The 15,917-nt window shown below is 39.4% G+C and overlaps 1 protein-coding gene across 7 annotated transcripts in view; it reads right to left on the bottom strand.

Moving 5' to 3' along the window:
- Positions 1-11,439, bottom strand: part of ANKS1B (ankyrin repeat and sterile alpha motif domain containing 1B) — a 412,251-nt gene extending 400,812 nt beyond the window's left edge. For all 7 annotated transcript variants that reach the window (XM_086885843.1, XM_086885840.1, XM_086885842.1 and 4 more), the window contains exon 1: positions 10,761-11,439. In XM_086885843.1, the coding sequence (XP_086741969.1) occupies positions 10,761-10,894 (134 nt within the window). In that variant the 5' untranslated portion in view covers positions 10,895-11,439. The remainder of the gene's footprint in view (positions 1-10,760) is intronic.
- Positions 11,440-15,917: the final 4,478 nt, after the last annotated feature.

The following is a 15,917-nucleotide window of genomic DNA, read 5'->3' as shown; positions in this document are numbered from 1 at the left end:
GACTAAAACTCCTGAAATTTCACCCCGTACTGTCATCTTGGCAAAACTTTACTAGATGATTTATCACAACCCCTCCTTCCACTTAAACTAATGGCATGACTGGCGGCCCTTTATTAACCACTATCATAGCAATTCATTTTAGCACTAAAAGAATAGGAGACAATTTGAAAATGCATTTCACAAATATAGCAAGGAAATATGAAAATGACAGGCTTTGAATGAAAACTATGTTTCAGTGCATGTACATTTCCTTTCAATTCTGCTGAATGAATTCTTCTTTATTCTGCTCCATTTCTCATAGCTCATCTCCTAAACTTCTCCCACTGTCCTCAGCACTGCTAACTGCCATGGTCAGTCTCAGTTCTTATTCCTAATCTCAATTCTTTTGCCCATTTCCTTTACAAACCATTTCAAGCATCCTAGTCTTACCATAGTTTTACATACAGCCTGTTTGCCAAACCACTCCGAATACCTTTATTCAGGTCTCCACCTGTCTTCTACCCTCATCTCCTCACCCAGAACATATGCTTATTCCATACCTTTAGGGGCTTCATTTTCTGATTACAACAAGACACCTCTCCTTTTGAAATTAAGACTTACACAGTCTACATGAAAGGAGGAATAGAGGGGACAGATTTAACTGTTGTGACAGGCAAACAACAGATTTGTAACATGTACGTACGCTCCATGCCATATGTTTTATTTCCACAAATGATTTATTTGGTTCTCTGACGCATTACTTGTGCACATTATATGAGAAGATCCTTGGCAGATCTACCACTTGGTTATGCAAGATACTGCTCTGCAATAAATGTGCACAAAACAGGAAGCAGGGTGATTGCAAATCACTTATGAGCATATTTTGACAAATTAACTATCCAGATGACAAGAAGGACATGGAAGTGGATAAATAATTACTTGAGAAAGCTGAAAACTAAAAATAAGTGCAAATTATGTTTTTAAGAAACCTTACCAATGACTTAATTGAGATTCTGGGGTCAAACTATATGAATATGCTGGGGATGTTAATTTGCAAAAAATAACCTAGAGATTCACTATTCATATCGAGTGACAGCTATAAATGGAAAACAATGACCCTGACAAGTCAGTAAGTAAACATGGAAGACATTAAACTCAAGAGTTAATTCTCAGAATACCAGTAAAAATGATACTGGAAAATTTTATCATGAAGGTTTAAAATTCAGGCAGTATGTGGTGGGAAAATACCTACTCCAAAAGATAGTCCCAATTCTGATTCAGAAAAATTTTCTTCTTTCTTTCTTTCTTTCTTTCTTTCTTTCTTTCTTTCTTTCTTTCTTTCTTTCTTTCTTTCTTTCTTTCTTTCTTTCTTTCTTTCTTTCTTTCTTTCTTTCTTTCTTTCTTTCTTTCTTTCTTTCTTTCTTTCTTTCTTTCTTTCTTTCTTTCTTTCTTTCTTTCTTTCTTTCTTTCTTTCTTTCTTTCTTTCTTTCTTTCTTTCTTTCTTTCTTTCTTTCTTTCTTTCTTTCTTTCTTTCTTTCTTTCTTTCTTTCTTTCTTTCTTTCTTTCTTTCTTTCTTTCTTTCTTTCTTTCTTTCTTTCTTTCTTTCTTTCTTTCTTTCTTTCTTTCTTTCTTTCTTTCTTTCTTTCTTTCTTTCTTTCTTTCTTTCTTTCTTTCTTTCTTTCTTTCTTTCTTTCTTTCTTTCTTTCTTTCTTTCTTTCTTTCTTTCTTTCTTTCTTTCTTTCTTTCTTTCTTTCTTTCTTTCTTTCTTTCTTTCTTTCTTTCTTTCTTTCTTTCTTTCTTTCTTTCTTTCTTTCTTTCTTTCTTTCTTTCTTTCTTTCTTTCTTTCTTTCTTTCTTTCTTTCTTTCTTTCTTTCTTTCTTTCTTTCTTTCTTTCTTTCTTTCTTTCTTTCTTTCTTTCTTTCTTTCTTTCTTTCTTTCTTTCTTTCTTTCTTTCTTTCTTTCTTTCTTTCTTTCTTTCTTTCTTTCTTTCTTTCTTTCTTTCTTTCTTTCTTTCTTTCTTTCTTTCTTTCTTTCTTTCTTTCTTTCTTTCTTTCTTTCTTTCTTTCTTTCTTTCTTTCTTTCTTTCTTTCTTTCTTTCTTTCTTTCTTTCTTTCTTTCTTTCTTTCTTTCTTTCTTTCTTTCTTTCTTTCTTTCTTTCTTTCTTTCTTTCTTTCTTTCTTTCTTTCTTTCTTTCTTTCTTTCTTTCTTTCTTTCTTTCTTTCTTTCTTTCTTTCTTTCTTTCTTTCTTTCTTTCTTTCTTTCTTTCTTTCTTTCTCTAAAAGGCATCTATGTCTTGGATACTTCTCATATTGTGACAGTGTGAATATTTAACAACTTAACCTATTTCAGCACTTGTCCAGGCTATGAAGGATTAGGAAAAAATCCACATACCAATCACACCATTCTTACAGGAAAAAGAAGTCTCATTTACAGGAGAAAGAAGTTACTAATGTGTAAACTCAAAGACCCAAATGTGATATTTGTGGTTTTGTAATGACTAACAATTCAGAAAAATAAGTACAACACAAAAAACTGTCCAACTCCAGAACAAGAGATTATGGTGGTGGAAGAGTCTGTTCACTCCTGGTTGAAGAACTACACAATGTTTTTGCCTGAATTTCATGAGGCTCCAATAAACCCATTTCTCCAGCCTGTCCAGGTCCCTCCTTAGAGCAATTCTTCATATGAATGTTTTTTCCACAGTTTGGTGTCATCTGCAAACCTGCTATACGTGATACACTGCAATCAGTACTGGCCCTTGAATCCTGAGGAAACCCTCCAGTAAATACCAGCAGCTGGATTTGGTACTGTTGATCACACCCTCTCACAGTCCAGCCAAGTTTCAACCCATCTTATCATCCTCTTATTCAGTCCATAGCTCATCATTTTGACTGAGACTGCTCTGAGGTAAAACACCACCATTTTCCCCTTGTCCACAGGTGCAATTTTCACATTGTAGAAAGCAATTGAGGTGGGTCAGGCATGACTTAGTAAATCCATGCTGGCTGTTCTCAGTTGTGCTCCTATCCTTTGAGAGAACAGAAATTACATCCATGAGCATATGCTCTGGAACTTTCTCTAGGACTTAAAATAGACTGATGAGCCAGGTGACCCCAGAACCTTCATTTTGCTCTTCCTGAATACAAGCATGACGTTTTCCTTTTTCAGTTATCAGAAACTTCCCGTGTTTGACACAATCCTCCAAAAATTAAGAGTGGTCTCACAGTAATATTGGTTCCTTGAATGTAAATGTTCCCCTGATCTTCCTCTACTGTGGGGACTGTTTTGGAAGCTGGCAAAGTCCGACTTTACAGCCAAACAAGCAAAGCAGAAAAGGCAATGAGTCATTGCCTTTTCCATAAGCTTTGTCACTAGGTCTTCTGCCCCACCAAGCACTGAGTCCATATTTTCTTTTGATGTCAACATATTTACTTTTGCCTTTCCTATCTTCCTAATCTTCAACTCCAGGTAATGTTTTATAATTTGTTTCTTGTACACTTGGAGTATTTTCAATAAACCTCATGTGATACAACATCACGAATTTTAAGCAATTTTCAGGTATCTCTAACTTCAACCAGCCAGAATTCTGCCTCTTGGCCAGCTAATCTACTGATTATCGATCAGTACCTCCTGTCTACTGCTTCTGAATTAATCCAAATCAGCTATACAACACAGAAGGAAAGAAATTATAACCAAATTTAGCTTCAACCTACCTACATAAGTGGTCATTTTTAATATATTCTACATATACTTTCAATTACAATTGTTTTCCTGTTCTTCAAAGTTTACCTACAGAAGTATTTAAATGAGGGATGTGTTTCATCTTGACATAAAATCATTCCATATCCATTTGGGGTGAGCTCAGTCACTCTCAATGCCCCCTAATAACTAGATCTCCTTGGTGCAGTAGGAGCTTGGATACCTAACACTGACATCAGCACCTACAGAAACATGGCTGCCACTGGCTGCTTTAAAGAGGAACTAAATTGCACTCAAGATGTCATTTTTAGCATTTTTTCTTGCTTTACAAAATGTATGTGCAACACATGGGAAACAGTATAAAATTATTATAATAAAAGCATAACCGTGTGGAACTAAATCTCACAGAACCTTTCTAACAGTAAATACCTGTACATCATTAGAAATTCATAGATGTTAAGCAAGGTGCAGAACAGTTGTATCACTTCTTAATGCAAAGTGATCATACTGAAAATACTGTCACCAGGAAAAAGTAATTAAAAAAAAAAAAGTCTTCCAATAAAGGCTAGAAGGTAAAAAAAAAAAATAAATATTCCCTACTTCCCAAAATAGTTCACACACATGAAAATGTCATATCAGTTGGCAGAAATTAACACTATTTACTATGCCTTACACATTTAACACTCAAAGCTGTCAATATATTTTACCTTGACATATTAGTATAGGATTAGGATGTGTACTCTAACTAGAAGTGGCCAGCAGAGAAACTCCATGACATGACAGAAGGGAATTCCAGCTGTGGAACTCTTGTATCTGTCACCTCCCCAGATGAGCAGATTAAGCTTACTGAAGAATAGGCACTGTAACTGCACTCTACATTACACTGTCCCTTACAGATTATATACCAGTAGCATAAACTAAAGCAATTTATAAATTGCTTCAACTAGTGCCTTTGCCAGGAAAATAAAAAAATGGCCTAGATCTGTAAGCACTCCGTAGCAACTCACCCGTGAATACTCATACAAACTGAAATTGAGGCAAATAAAATAATTTACCTGTAGAGTTTTGGAAACACGGCTATGTCCTGGATCCCTACTGCAGTGACTGTAAAAACACCTGCCCTAAAAGCATCTCTATTTGCTCTTCAAAACATTTCCAACCTTCACAAGACAACAGATCTTTCAGATAACATCATTCTTCATTCCCTTTTGTATATTTCCCCTCTTAGTTCTACTAAAACATTACTTCTTAAAAACAGTAATGTCATGTCAGTGTCAAAAATTGACAAAGCAGCATTAATTCTATGGAATTACCAAACCTTTAAAAAGATAAATGTTAGACAAGAGGGGAAACATGGTGGTGATCACAATGACTTTATAGGGTCCTCTGTGGAATTAGGCACTAGTCATCTAATGGCTAAGTATTCTACAAGAATTCTAAAAGTTTTTTTTTTTAGTTACAGACACTTCAGCCTTCTGAATGTTTTTCTTTACCTTCCACATTTAACGTGTTTGTCAAATTTCCCTCACTAGTCTGCCAGATTCCTCCAGATCAGTCCTCCCAGTTGTACCTCCCCACATCTTTATCTGCCCATATCTGTGGACAGATAAAATTACCTTGGTAGATTTTACACTAGATCTAGAGTTCTTGCTGGTCATTTTTTGCATTTGCTATAACTTAGAAAATTAATAGAACATACACTTGACCAATATTCAGAAAACTATTTCTGGAGTAAGAAGTGAGAGGTTTATCCATAGAGTTTAACTACAGAGCTTGCTCATACTGAACTCCTAGGGAGGATTTATTACACAGACCTTGAGAATCGCCTTGCCCTTAACCATCTATCAGATGTTCTGGATATTGTTATATTGCTACCTTTACATATTGTAAATATTTCAAACTAGAGAATAAATCTAAGGAGTTCAATAGATAAAATGTTGTCTGAACTTTGATTGAAAGCATTTATCAAAAACAAGAATAAGTCTAAGAAGGGTAGATAATGAAGGAGATCAGCTTCTCTTAGCCTTCAACAAAATGAAGGCTGAGAAACTCAAACATTTGAGAGGGCAAACAGAGTCTAAGCAGCAATCAACAATCACTAATACCAAGAAGCATAAACTGTTGTCCTGATTATTAGTTTGCTTTCCATACTGAAAGGCAGAAAGAAGAAAGATGAAATATGTCCTCAAAAGAATTAGGTTACCTATTCTAACAGGATAAAGAAGGTTATTGGGAAATCTGGGAATGCTGGTCTCTGCTTAGGACAAGGCCCACCAAGTGTGATCTGCTTTTGCAAAAGAAGCTGAATGAATCAGAGGGCTCGGCACAAGGACAGAAGAGGATCTGTGTGGCTTTCAGCACGCACTGAGGCCATCAGGCTAAACTGTGGCTTTGCTGCAAGCAAGACACTGCTCTGAGAAACAGATGAGGAAACAGATTGCAACTCCCAGACTGACAATCTGCTTGCCGTGTTTCTTACACTTTAGAGGAGAAATAACTTGGGCCAGGCCTATACGTGGTGTAGCTGCGCTAAGTAAGGCTGAGCAAAGAACGAAGCCATTCCCTGCCACACTGCCAAGTGTGGAAAGGGAAAAAACCAGCTCCAGGCAGGCTGCTCCACCCTCTCATGCTGTGTAATGGCAGCAGCCAACAAAGAGCAAAAAAGGGCCAATTCAACCTTCCCTACTACTCTGTGCCAGTTCATATTAATTAATATTCAATCCCACAGTCCCGTTAAAAATCCAAAGTTCTTTTAACATGTACAGTTTAAAAAGACTAAAAATTAGCATATAATCAAAAACTATCCATTTCTGCTAGTAACATAGAACAAATAGGCATGTGCATGGCTACATGTGGCAAAACGAGGTAAGGTCTCTGAGATACATTAAAACCTTCAAAGTTATTTTTCATAAAAACTCTTTGAAAGAAACAAAGGCTGTCTTTATCCAACGATGAACAACTGGTTGGTCAATTAAAACAGGCTATGCATACAGAGATAATCAAATTAAGTAAATTAAAAATACCAGGTTGTTAGAAACACTATACTCTTTCTATGTGTTAAAGCCTTTAATACAAATTTAAGGATTTGGGATACAGAAATTAAATGATACATTCTGTTAGAGAGACTGTGGGATTTTACTGTCAAGTTTTTGTGTTTACACTGGAATAACAGAAAAGCTAGTGAAATTAGGTAAAAATATATGAAAATTCTATTTTCAATCTGGAAAATAACCCACAATTCTAAACTTTAAAAACTTTCATTTTTTTAATACGAAACATAGCTAATAACTCACATATGACAATTCCAGGCAGTGGAATCCACAAAGAAACAGAAAAAATAAATTTAGACTTAAGACTTTGAATGTTTCATGAGGCGTCTCAACATAGTAAAAGAAGAGACTCCAGCCCTGCACTAATGTTTTGGGTTAGAGACCATAGGCAAAACATGTAACACAGTTTTAGATATCCTGGTGTATTACACCAGGAATTTAGATGTATCTCCAGAGCTCCTGATTCTTTTTCAAAGTCCATCAGTCCATTCAGAAAACACCTGGGCACCTAAAGTACCAGGAAGAACCCAAGTTTAATGAACTACATTATGTTAGGCATTTATTTAGGTTACTTGCTCTAGTATGTTGCAATGCCTTATGCTGATCTTTGCACCTGATAAATTCACCTTTACTATATTTGCCCGCAATCTTTATGATAAAGGGAAAACGATAGAAATTGAGGCAGGGGGCAAAAACTGACCCAGAGCAGCCTTCCAAAACTTCTCCTGAGCTGAAACAAGTTACAGAGTCCACACAGTCAAACATCACTGATTTGTTGTCATTGTTTTAGATAAACCAATTTTATTATAATTATTATTAGTAGTATTATGTAGTAAGTATTACAGATATCTGGGTGCATATGAAGTCTTAATTAAGCATACATCATTTTTATGCACTTTCCACATACTCTAAGCACGTGTCTAAATTCTCGCAGGAATTAATTCATACATTTATATGTGTGCTTAAATAGCCTTCCAGAACAGAGGTGTTTTCCTGAACTGTTGTCATAATTTAATGACTTAGGAGTTAGAAGTCAGGCCTTCAAAAATTATATAATTTATTCTGCAATTAGCATCAACAAATAGTTCTAACTATGGAATGCCCATACAAAAGTTTGCCCTGTTTTCCCCCCAAGTACCATAAAACACGTTAACTGCTAAGAAAAAAACGCTGTTATAAAAATGTAAATAGGACATCAGAGCTCAGATAGTTTGTTCATTGGTTCAGAAAACAATCAATGTGTATGTGTCAATTTATGAATATAAAATTTCATTCACAGGGTGCATAATTACTGTAAGGGAAATTTCCACCAGAAAAAGGTGCCTAACTGTAGAGAGTTCAGCCACATAAACTGAGTTGTCTCCAGCACTCTGAAGAAATCCAAAGGGATAATGTACTCCTACTACCTAGACCAACACATCAGGCACAGTATTAGCCCATTTGCATGCTGAAAGAGTTGGACTGTTCCAACCTAACACTAGAAACAGCACCGCCAAAAGGAGAAAGAAAGATCAACATGGACCTTTCTTACCACAGTGGGACACGTGCGGTCCTGGGGCACCATTTTAGAAACTAAGCAATAACTATGATGAAAAAACCAGCAGCAATTACTGTCAAAATTACTCCTAAATATTAAATAAAATTAAGAAAATTACGTCCCTATATTTTTCTCTGTTAGTTTTTTTTTAAAACAGCTTTTGAAAGTTTTTATTCTAATGAACTGTATGCAAAAATACCAATATAGCTTCTTCAGGTTTTCTATTTTAAAAAAATCTTTGAATCCCTCCCCCAAACAAAACTTTTATACTGTACAAGTATGGCTCTTCTACAACTTTGCTATTTTCAGTAAGTGTTGATTTCCCAAACAGGATCAGAATGTTCATATGACTTTCATATTGTTTCCATTTTTTCTGTACTAAGATAGATCCAACCTTAATCTTGCATGTCATTCTGGACTTAATCCATAATGAATGGCATCAGTTAGATCATGGACCATCTCAAATCCCCTCCCCCCCAAAAAAAACAAACAGAAAAAAACCAAACAAAAACAACTATGTCAAAATACCTGTCACATATAATTCTTTCTTGAAAAGCATTTACTGTAATACATAATAGTTTCTGCTTTGACCATTTGTGCTGAACCCTCCAAAAAGTCTTATGTTCCATAGTGTGTTAGATTGTGAACATTTAAGCATCAGACCATTACTGAATTCTTTCTAAATTAGAAATATTTCATCATACAGCTGGATGCAGCATACAGCTGAAACTTCGCTCCTAATTTTTGGAGTTGCTTTACGGAACCCATGGACATTCTTGTCCATGCATTAGTTAGAAATGCCATAAATTAAATAGTATTTGTTTTACTCTACTTTACTTCTCTTCAAGTTAAGTGCACTTCCAGGAAATAAAAAAAAAAAAAAAAGCCAGTTGACTTTATAACCTAAAATTCTTCAATCCTGAGTAAGAAACAAGGACTGCGATGACACATCTGTATATACAAAACACATGGTTCACGTGTTCTGTGTTCACAACATACAACAATGCTGTTTAATAAAGAAAAGCAAGCACAAGCAAATACACCCCCCCACGACATACGGCATGAAATTAACAGTGCAAGGATACAGCACAGACAGTAGCTCTGGAGAAAGCCACCACACAAACCATGCATTAGAACTAGATTATAAATGGCTAGTCATTGTACTGAAGTGAACTTACTACTGTACTTAGGAAAGTGGGAATCATATTTCAAATTCAACTGACTATCTGGTACACTTCTTCCTAAGCAGCCTATTCGAGCACAGTATAAAAAAGCAATCACATGGTGTGTTTTGATTTTGGTCAATGGGCTAGTAATTCAACAGTGGTGCAATAGCTAATCGAGCTGGGGCACCACAGAACTTTGGTAAACTACAAATACATGAACTGTTGTTGTTTACAGGACTAAACATAGCTTTAAAATAGCAAGATTTTATAATAGAGTTTGAACAGTATAACTTGGAGAGTGAACATTAAATTTTCCCTGATAGGGAACTTAAAAATAATATAAATACCTTGACAAGAGGGCACTGGCAACAGAATCACAAATATATTTTCATTTAATCAATTTCCATTGTGCTAGGCCTTTTCTTTCTTTAAGGAACAAAAAACCAAACCAAACCCCCAATTTATTCAAGTTCTAGGTCAACAGTGTTTCAGTTCATTTTGTCTTCCTTTGCTATGCCTAGTTTAGCACTGAACACTAGCACTGGACTGTGTGCTGCCGACCTTCTCTGCTCTGAATACAGTCCAATGCCGTAAATGATTGTGACAATGCTCTGACTTAAGAGCATGATGAAACTTACGACCAAAGCTATGCTGTAGATCCCAGGAGACACAACTAATGACTGAAGTTAAACCCTATCACCCAACATGGCCAGTAACCCAGTTACACTCCACTAAAGCCAGGTACCTTGAAAGTAATGCTGCTCTTACCTAACCTGCTCCCTAAGTTTTAGACCTCCTCTGCCTCGATGATCTCCCACAAAAAAGATTCCCTCTCTTTGTTTTGTAGGCTTATTACTATGGCATGCCTAATTTCTTCTGCCAGCGAGGGTAGCAGCTATGGGTGAGGGTATGGGGTGAAGCTACGTCTTTTAACACAGAATTCCACGATGCAATGCCTTGTCTGTGATAAACACTTCCATCTGTGATTAAAGTAGAAATTTGAAGATGGAAATATCAAAGGAAGGGCAATTAATACGTTGTATGTATTAACCCAGCAGTCAAAACATAAGTTCTGCACCACAGCTAGTAACAGAATGAACAAGGACCCTGCAGACGCATTGAAGACAGGAAATTCAGTACCACTACATTAATAAAATGACTGCCTGTGACTTTAAACCCTGGCATGCTTGTACTTGGCGAGAGAGTGAACGATTTATTGTTACTATGAAGGATGCAGGAATGGAAATGAAGATGAGAGGGGCGATGATAATGATGATAGGGAAGAACAGGTTAATACCCCCAGCATTTTATGGGAAACGATGTCCCTACCTCAATAAGCTGGATAAGGGAATAGCTCCAGATCCACTGCCCAGGATCCCTCCTTTCCTCCCAGAGAGGAGTTTCTCCACCAGAGCCACATTCCCAGTGCGAGCGGCTTCCAGCAGTTCCTGGTCCTTCCCCATGGTCGGGAACCAAGGAGCCCCCCACGGGAGAGCTGCACCCCGGGCCACAGCGGCCCCCTCCCTCCACAGAACGGTCTCCCCTCCCCAGACCCTGCCTCAGAGCAGAGCACAGCAGAGATTCCTGCAGTCCCTTCCAGACCAGCAGGAGCAGCAGCAGGAGGGAGGAGGAGAATCACCTCCTCCTAGTTTCACTGGATCATTTCTGGGTGGAGTGTGGAAGAAGGGGGGAGGCAGGGAGAGAGGGAGGACGAGGCCAATAAAGAACCTCCCCCCACTCCCATGCACACACAGCCCCGGCCGGGAGGATGGGGCGGGGGGAGCGGGCAGCCTCGGCCCGTGTGGCCGGACGGGCCGGCGGGGATAACGACCCTCACAGATGGACAGACGGACGGACGGACGGACGGAAGCGGGGAGGAGCGGGCGGAGGGAGGGAGGGAGGGAGGGAAGGAGGGAGGAGGCGCAGCCCTGCCGTGCCAGGCCCGTTGCTGAGGAGACGCGGCTGGCGCGCTCCCAGTGGCTGCCCGGGCGCGGCGCCCCCTCCGCCCGCCCCGGCCCCGCGCTCCGCGGCCGCCGCGCCCCCGGCCCGGCCCGCCCCGCGCCCCACTGCGGTGCCGGCAGCGCCGCCCGCCCCCCGCCCCGCCAGGTGCGCCGGCCGCGCCCCCCGCGGCGGCTCCGGGCGGCCTGAGGGCAGCGCCGGGCCGGGGGGCGGCTCCCGCGCTGCGCACGGGGGGCGAGGGGGCCGCGGCGCGGGGGGCTGAGGGCAGAGCAGCCGCGGGAGCGGAGGGAGCAGAGGGCGGGCTCCTGCGGCGGGCGGCGAGGGACGCGGGGCGAGCCGCCGGCAGGTGCGGGCGGGGTGAGGGGCCCGTGTGACAGCGCGGCGTGTGTGCGAGGCGGCGGCGGCGCCATCCGCGGCCCCTGCCCAGCCGGGAGCCCCGCACGGACAGCGCCGGCTCCGCCGAGCGAGCCGCGCGGGCGGAGAGGAAAATGCGGCCCCGCGCAGGGCAGGAGCGAATCGGGCAGGCGGGACTGCCCCCACCTGCCGCACGCCGGGGTCGCCGCTTCTCAGGGTTTCCAAGGATAGGAGGTGTAAATGAATATATTTAGTATCAAATCCAATCGGCCCCTCTGCAGCTCCCGGTTCTGTTACAGAGACCTTTTAAATTGTGTGACTTTTCCGGGCACCGAAAATAACCGTTCCTCGTTGGATTTTGGGTTCTTTCAAGCAATGCTGAAAATACTCAGTGCTGGCCGGCTCATAGGCGCATTCTTGACAAATGCACCGTTTGATGTTGTGCGTATGTGAGAAGTAAATTAGAGCCCCGTGTTCCTGTTCTAGTTTAGTAATTGGTGTAGGTAGGACCATAGGCAAGTAAGTTATGATCCCTCACCGTTCCCCAACTGGGATCCGTGGCTCTCTCCCATGTGTTCCCACTCTCCTCTTGTGTTCACAAGAAGCAATGGGAACAATGGCAAAATAACATTGTGTTAGGCAGGATTCTAATGTTATGTTTTCAGAGAGTGTTTATTACACCAAACCTGTGGTACATTTAAGGCGGTGGAAAGATCCTTATTAATTTCACTAATGATTTGCTTTAGTTCCTGTCAGTAACGGTTTTACAGATTCTTATTTTTTTATTTTATTTTTTTTTTGTTTCTGTGTCCTGTGTAACGTTCTGTTAGCTAATTGAACAATTTTTATATTTTAAACATTGATAGAAATTTCATTCTGGGGTCTGATTTTCTCTTACAAAATAAAAAACAATCCTTATGGAGACCTGTTATTTCAATAAAGTCATCCACAGAAACAAAACAGTATATTTTATCTAGAAAATGTAATTTACATAGTTTGTCATTTTCAGGGTGTAAAATGATGTCTTCTCCGATATTGTCAGCAGGACACAGAATTGAACACATGCATAAAATTATTCAGGACTCTCTAACTACAGCTTTTCTTATTGAAAGAGTCTGATATAAATAGCAATTTTAAGGCCTGATTCTGTGATCACAAGTGTTTCATTGTGGTTTGAATATATAAATGTATAATCACATGAATTAGGATTCACAGTTTAAGTCTTTAGTCACAGCAGAGTCACAGTGGAAAAGTGTAATTTAAAGCTGGGCTAAAAAGTTGAATCTTGTTGCCATCCACTTAAACATTAACTAGTTCCCAAGAAATTAGCCATAAACTAAGAGCACCCCTGCATTGTGAATTCTTGTTAAGGTTGCCATAATTTCCCTGTATTCCTGCCTTGCTTCTGATTTTGTATGCAGTCACGTGGGTTGCCTGATAAACACCTTCTCACATGTATCCTCTGCATCCTCTGCATGAAGAGATTCCTTCAAATTTGCTGAGAGCCTCTGAAGAGGTGCCAGTATTCGGTGAAGAGCTAATCATAAGGCAGAGGTGTGTGCATAAACCTGCACATTTGTGAAAAACTAGATTAGAAGCAGATACTAAGGAAAATCTCAGGTTTTCAAGAATTTGTATTGTTTATGTGCTTGGATCAGCAGATGGCAAATATGACTCAGTATAAATGTTACATAATTCTTCTGGGGAAAATTAAGACTGTGCTCTAATTGAAATTATCGTCCAGAAAGCTGTTGAAGAACAGTATGGAGAATCAGCATAGAAATATCAATGGTGCAGATGCTTGCAGAAGCCAGCAAATTCAGAAAGATTTTATGAATGTAGCAAGGTTGAAAACCCCAGTAAACCCATAGCCTAGTGCCCAAAAAAAAAACTGTGAAGGCCAAATAGAAGATTTTGTTTCATTAACAAATAGGGCAGAACAGAGTAACTCTATCAATTTGAAACGTAAAAAGGAAAGTAAGCAGCACTATTTAATTGAAGGGTTAAAACGTGGATAAATTCTAAGGGCTACTGAAGCAAAAAATTGAGAACATGGGCCGGTCTGTTTCCTAAGATGAAGTAGTAAGAAAAACAAAATACCTAGACAGAGTTGAATGTAAATGGTCAAACCCATTCATTAGATTAAATCCTTTGTGTTTTTAAATGTCTTAGGTTTTTTTACTCCTGGTAATGTCAGGACGACACTGTGGAATGTTAAAAGTTGTATGTATGATAAATTAGACATAGAATGTAGAAACACATTCTAGTTGTATAATTTGCAGTAGTTACAGATGAGAAAAATTATTTGTAAAACAGGAAAGAGATCTTTCAAAACATTATATGCATTTTGAGCAGTGATGTTCTATATCACGGCAGAATTTTGACGCTATGATTTTAGTATTTATGAAGACATTTTAAGTTATGACCACTGCAGCTGTCAGTGTCTAAGTGGCATCACACCTTCAATTGCAAAATTTCTCTCAACACAACATATGCTTTACCTTCTGTTTTCTTCCATTTTCTAAAATACCAGAGAGAGCACATAGCCTACCTAGAAATTCTTTAACTGGTTTGTCATTTGAAAGGACTAGAAGTGACTGTAAAAAGCAGGGAGTTTCCTTAATGTTTTTACAATGCAACTATCACTTGGCTTTGTTCTCATATCAGGGTGACAACTTCTTCATTTCTTCCTCCTTCAGCCTCCCTGAATTAAAGGCAAATTAAATGGGTGCTTTCTAACATTCCATGACTATTCCCTCTCTCTTTTCAAGCAGACACATGGAATGGAGTATGAAAAACTGAGCTGCAGGTATTGAAGAAAACACTAAATCCATGTTAAAAAATAGTTGTGTAGAATAGAAAACATACTGACATCATATTTCAGGACTATGTATTATCAATTCTCTCACGTAAAGATATAGGGAAGGCCTAAGATTCCGATTACAAATTCTGAGGGGTATTCTGAGACAGAGCACAAAATGCTAGAATAAACCATCAGCCCTTTTTGACAGCAGAAAATAAATTAGCATTAAATAGGCCTGATTATTATTCTAATTTTTGTGACGGCTGCCCAAGAGTAAGCAGTATTTTTCATGCAAGTGTTGAGTGGCAAGTGTTTTTCAGTCTTGACATTGTCTTTTGCTTTTTAGAGTATATATCTACAGCATAAAAAAGAACCATGAGCTCGTGAGGCCAGGTGTGAATGCCATCATGTCCTGGTTCCCTGCCAAGGTGGAGCCCAGATGCAGGTCAGCCCTCCTCAAGGATAGGCTCAGCAGGTAGATGGCACAGTGGACATGGCCTCGGTTTGGAAAACTGGGACACACCATAATACTCACATGATGCTTAGTTTAGCTCTCACCACTGAAATATGCAAAAGGACTTGCATCCTCCCCCACTGTAAAAGAAAATTATAGAAACTGAAGGTACTAAAACTAACTCATGAGGGATGTAAAAACACCAAGAGTTCTGTGGTCTTAAAACACTGCACAGATTCTTGGATTCACCCAATGAAGTAGAAGCTGAAATAACATGAGGGAAAAGCCATTTTTGACAACTTAATCACAACAATCCTGTCTCTGACCAAACAATTCTGACTAGATCCCATTTTCTATAAACACTTAGTTCCTTTCAAGCATGTTGGAAATTTTTCAAGGGAGAAGAATTGAAAACTGGTCCCTTTGTGATGTTGTACAACAGCAAGATGCCATCCCAGCATTTGCAGTGACCCCACACCATCATTCTTATGGGGCTCTAAACACATTACAGAAGAAGAAGAAATTAAACTGTGATTCTGTCTCACAGCCACTAATCTACAGAGTCATCTGAATATACCATGGGAAATGTGCTGCATTCCTCACAGGGCTGAAACATCCCACTGCTGGAAAGTGTCAAGGACACACAGACTGCAGGCTGTGTTAGCGCTGGAGAGCCGAACCTGCAGAATATGGGCATGGGAGAGTACTGACAGAAAGTCAAATCTGTCTGCTGTGTCATTTCCAGTGCAATTGTGATTTTGCTCTGATGGCAGATGCTAAGGTTAACTGGGATATCTATACATATCTTTACATGTATTTCTTGTGTGACAGCAGGTGGGATTAGCAGTATGATTATTCATCCAATCCTTCTGCTCTATGTTAGGTTTACATCAGTGTGCTATCAAAATATGCTTGA

This window comes from Cyanistes caeruleus, chromosome 4 (genome assembly GCF_971803275.1).
Source record: "Cyanistes caeruleus chromosome 4, bCyaCae1.hap1.1, whole genome shotgun sequence".
NCBI classification, from domain to species: Eukaryota; Metazoa; Chordata; class Aves; order Passeriformes; family Paridae; genus Cyanistes; species Cyanistes caeruleus.
This window is presented reverse-complemented; position numbering and strand designations above follow the sequence as displayed.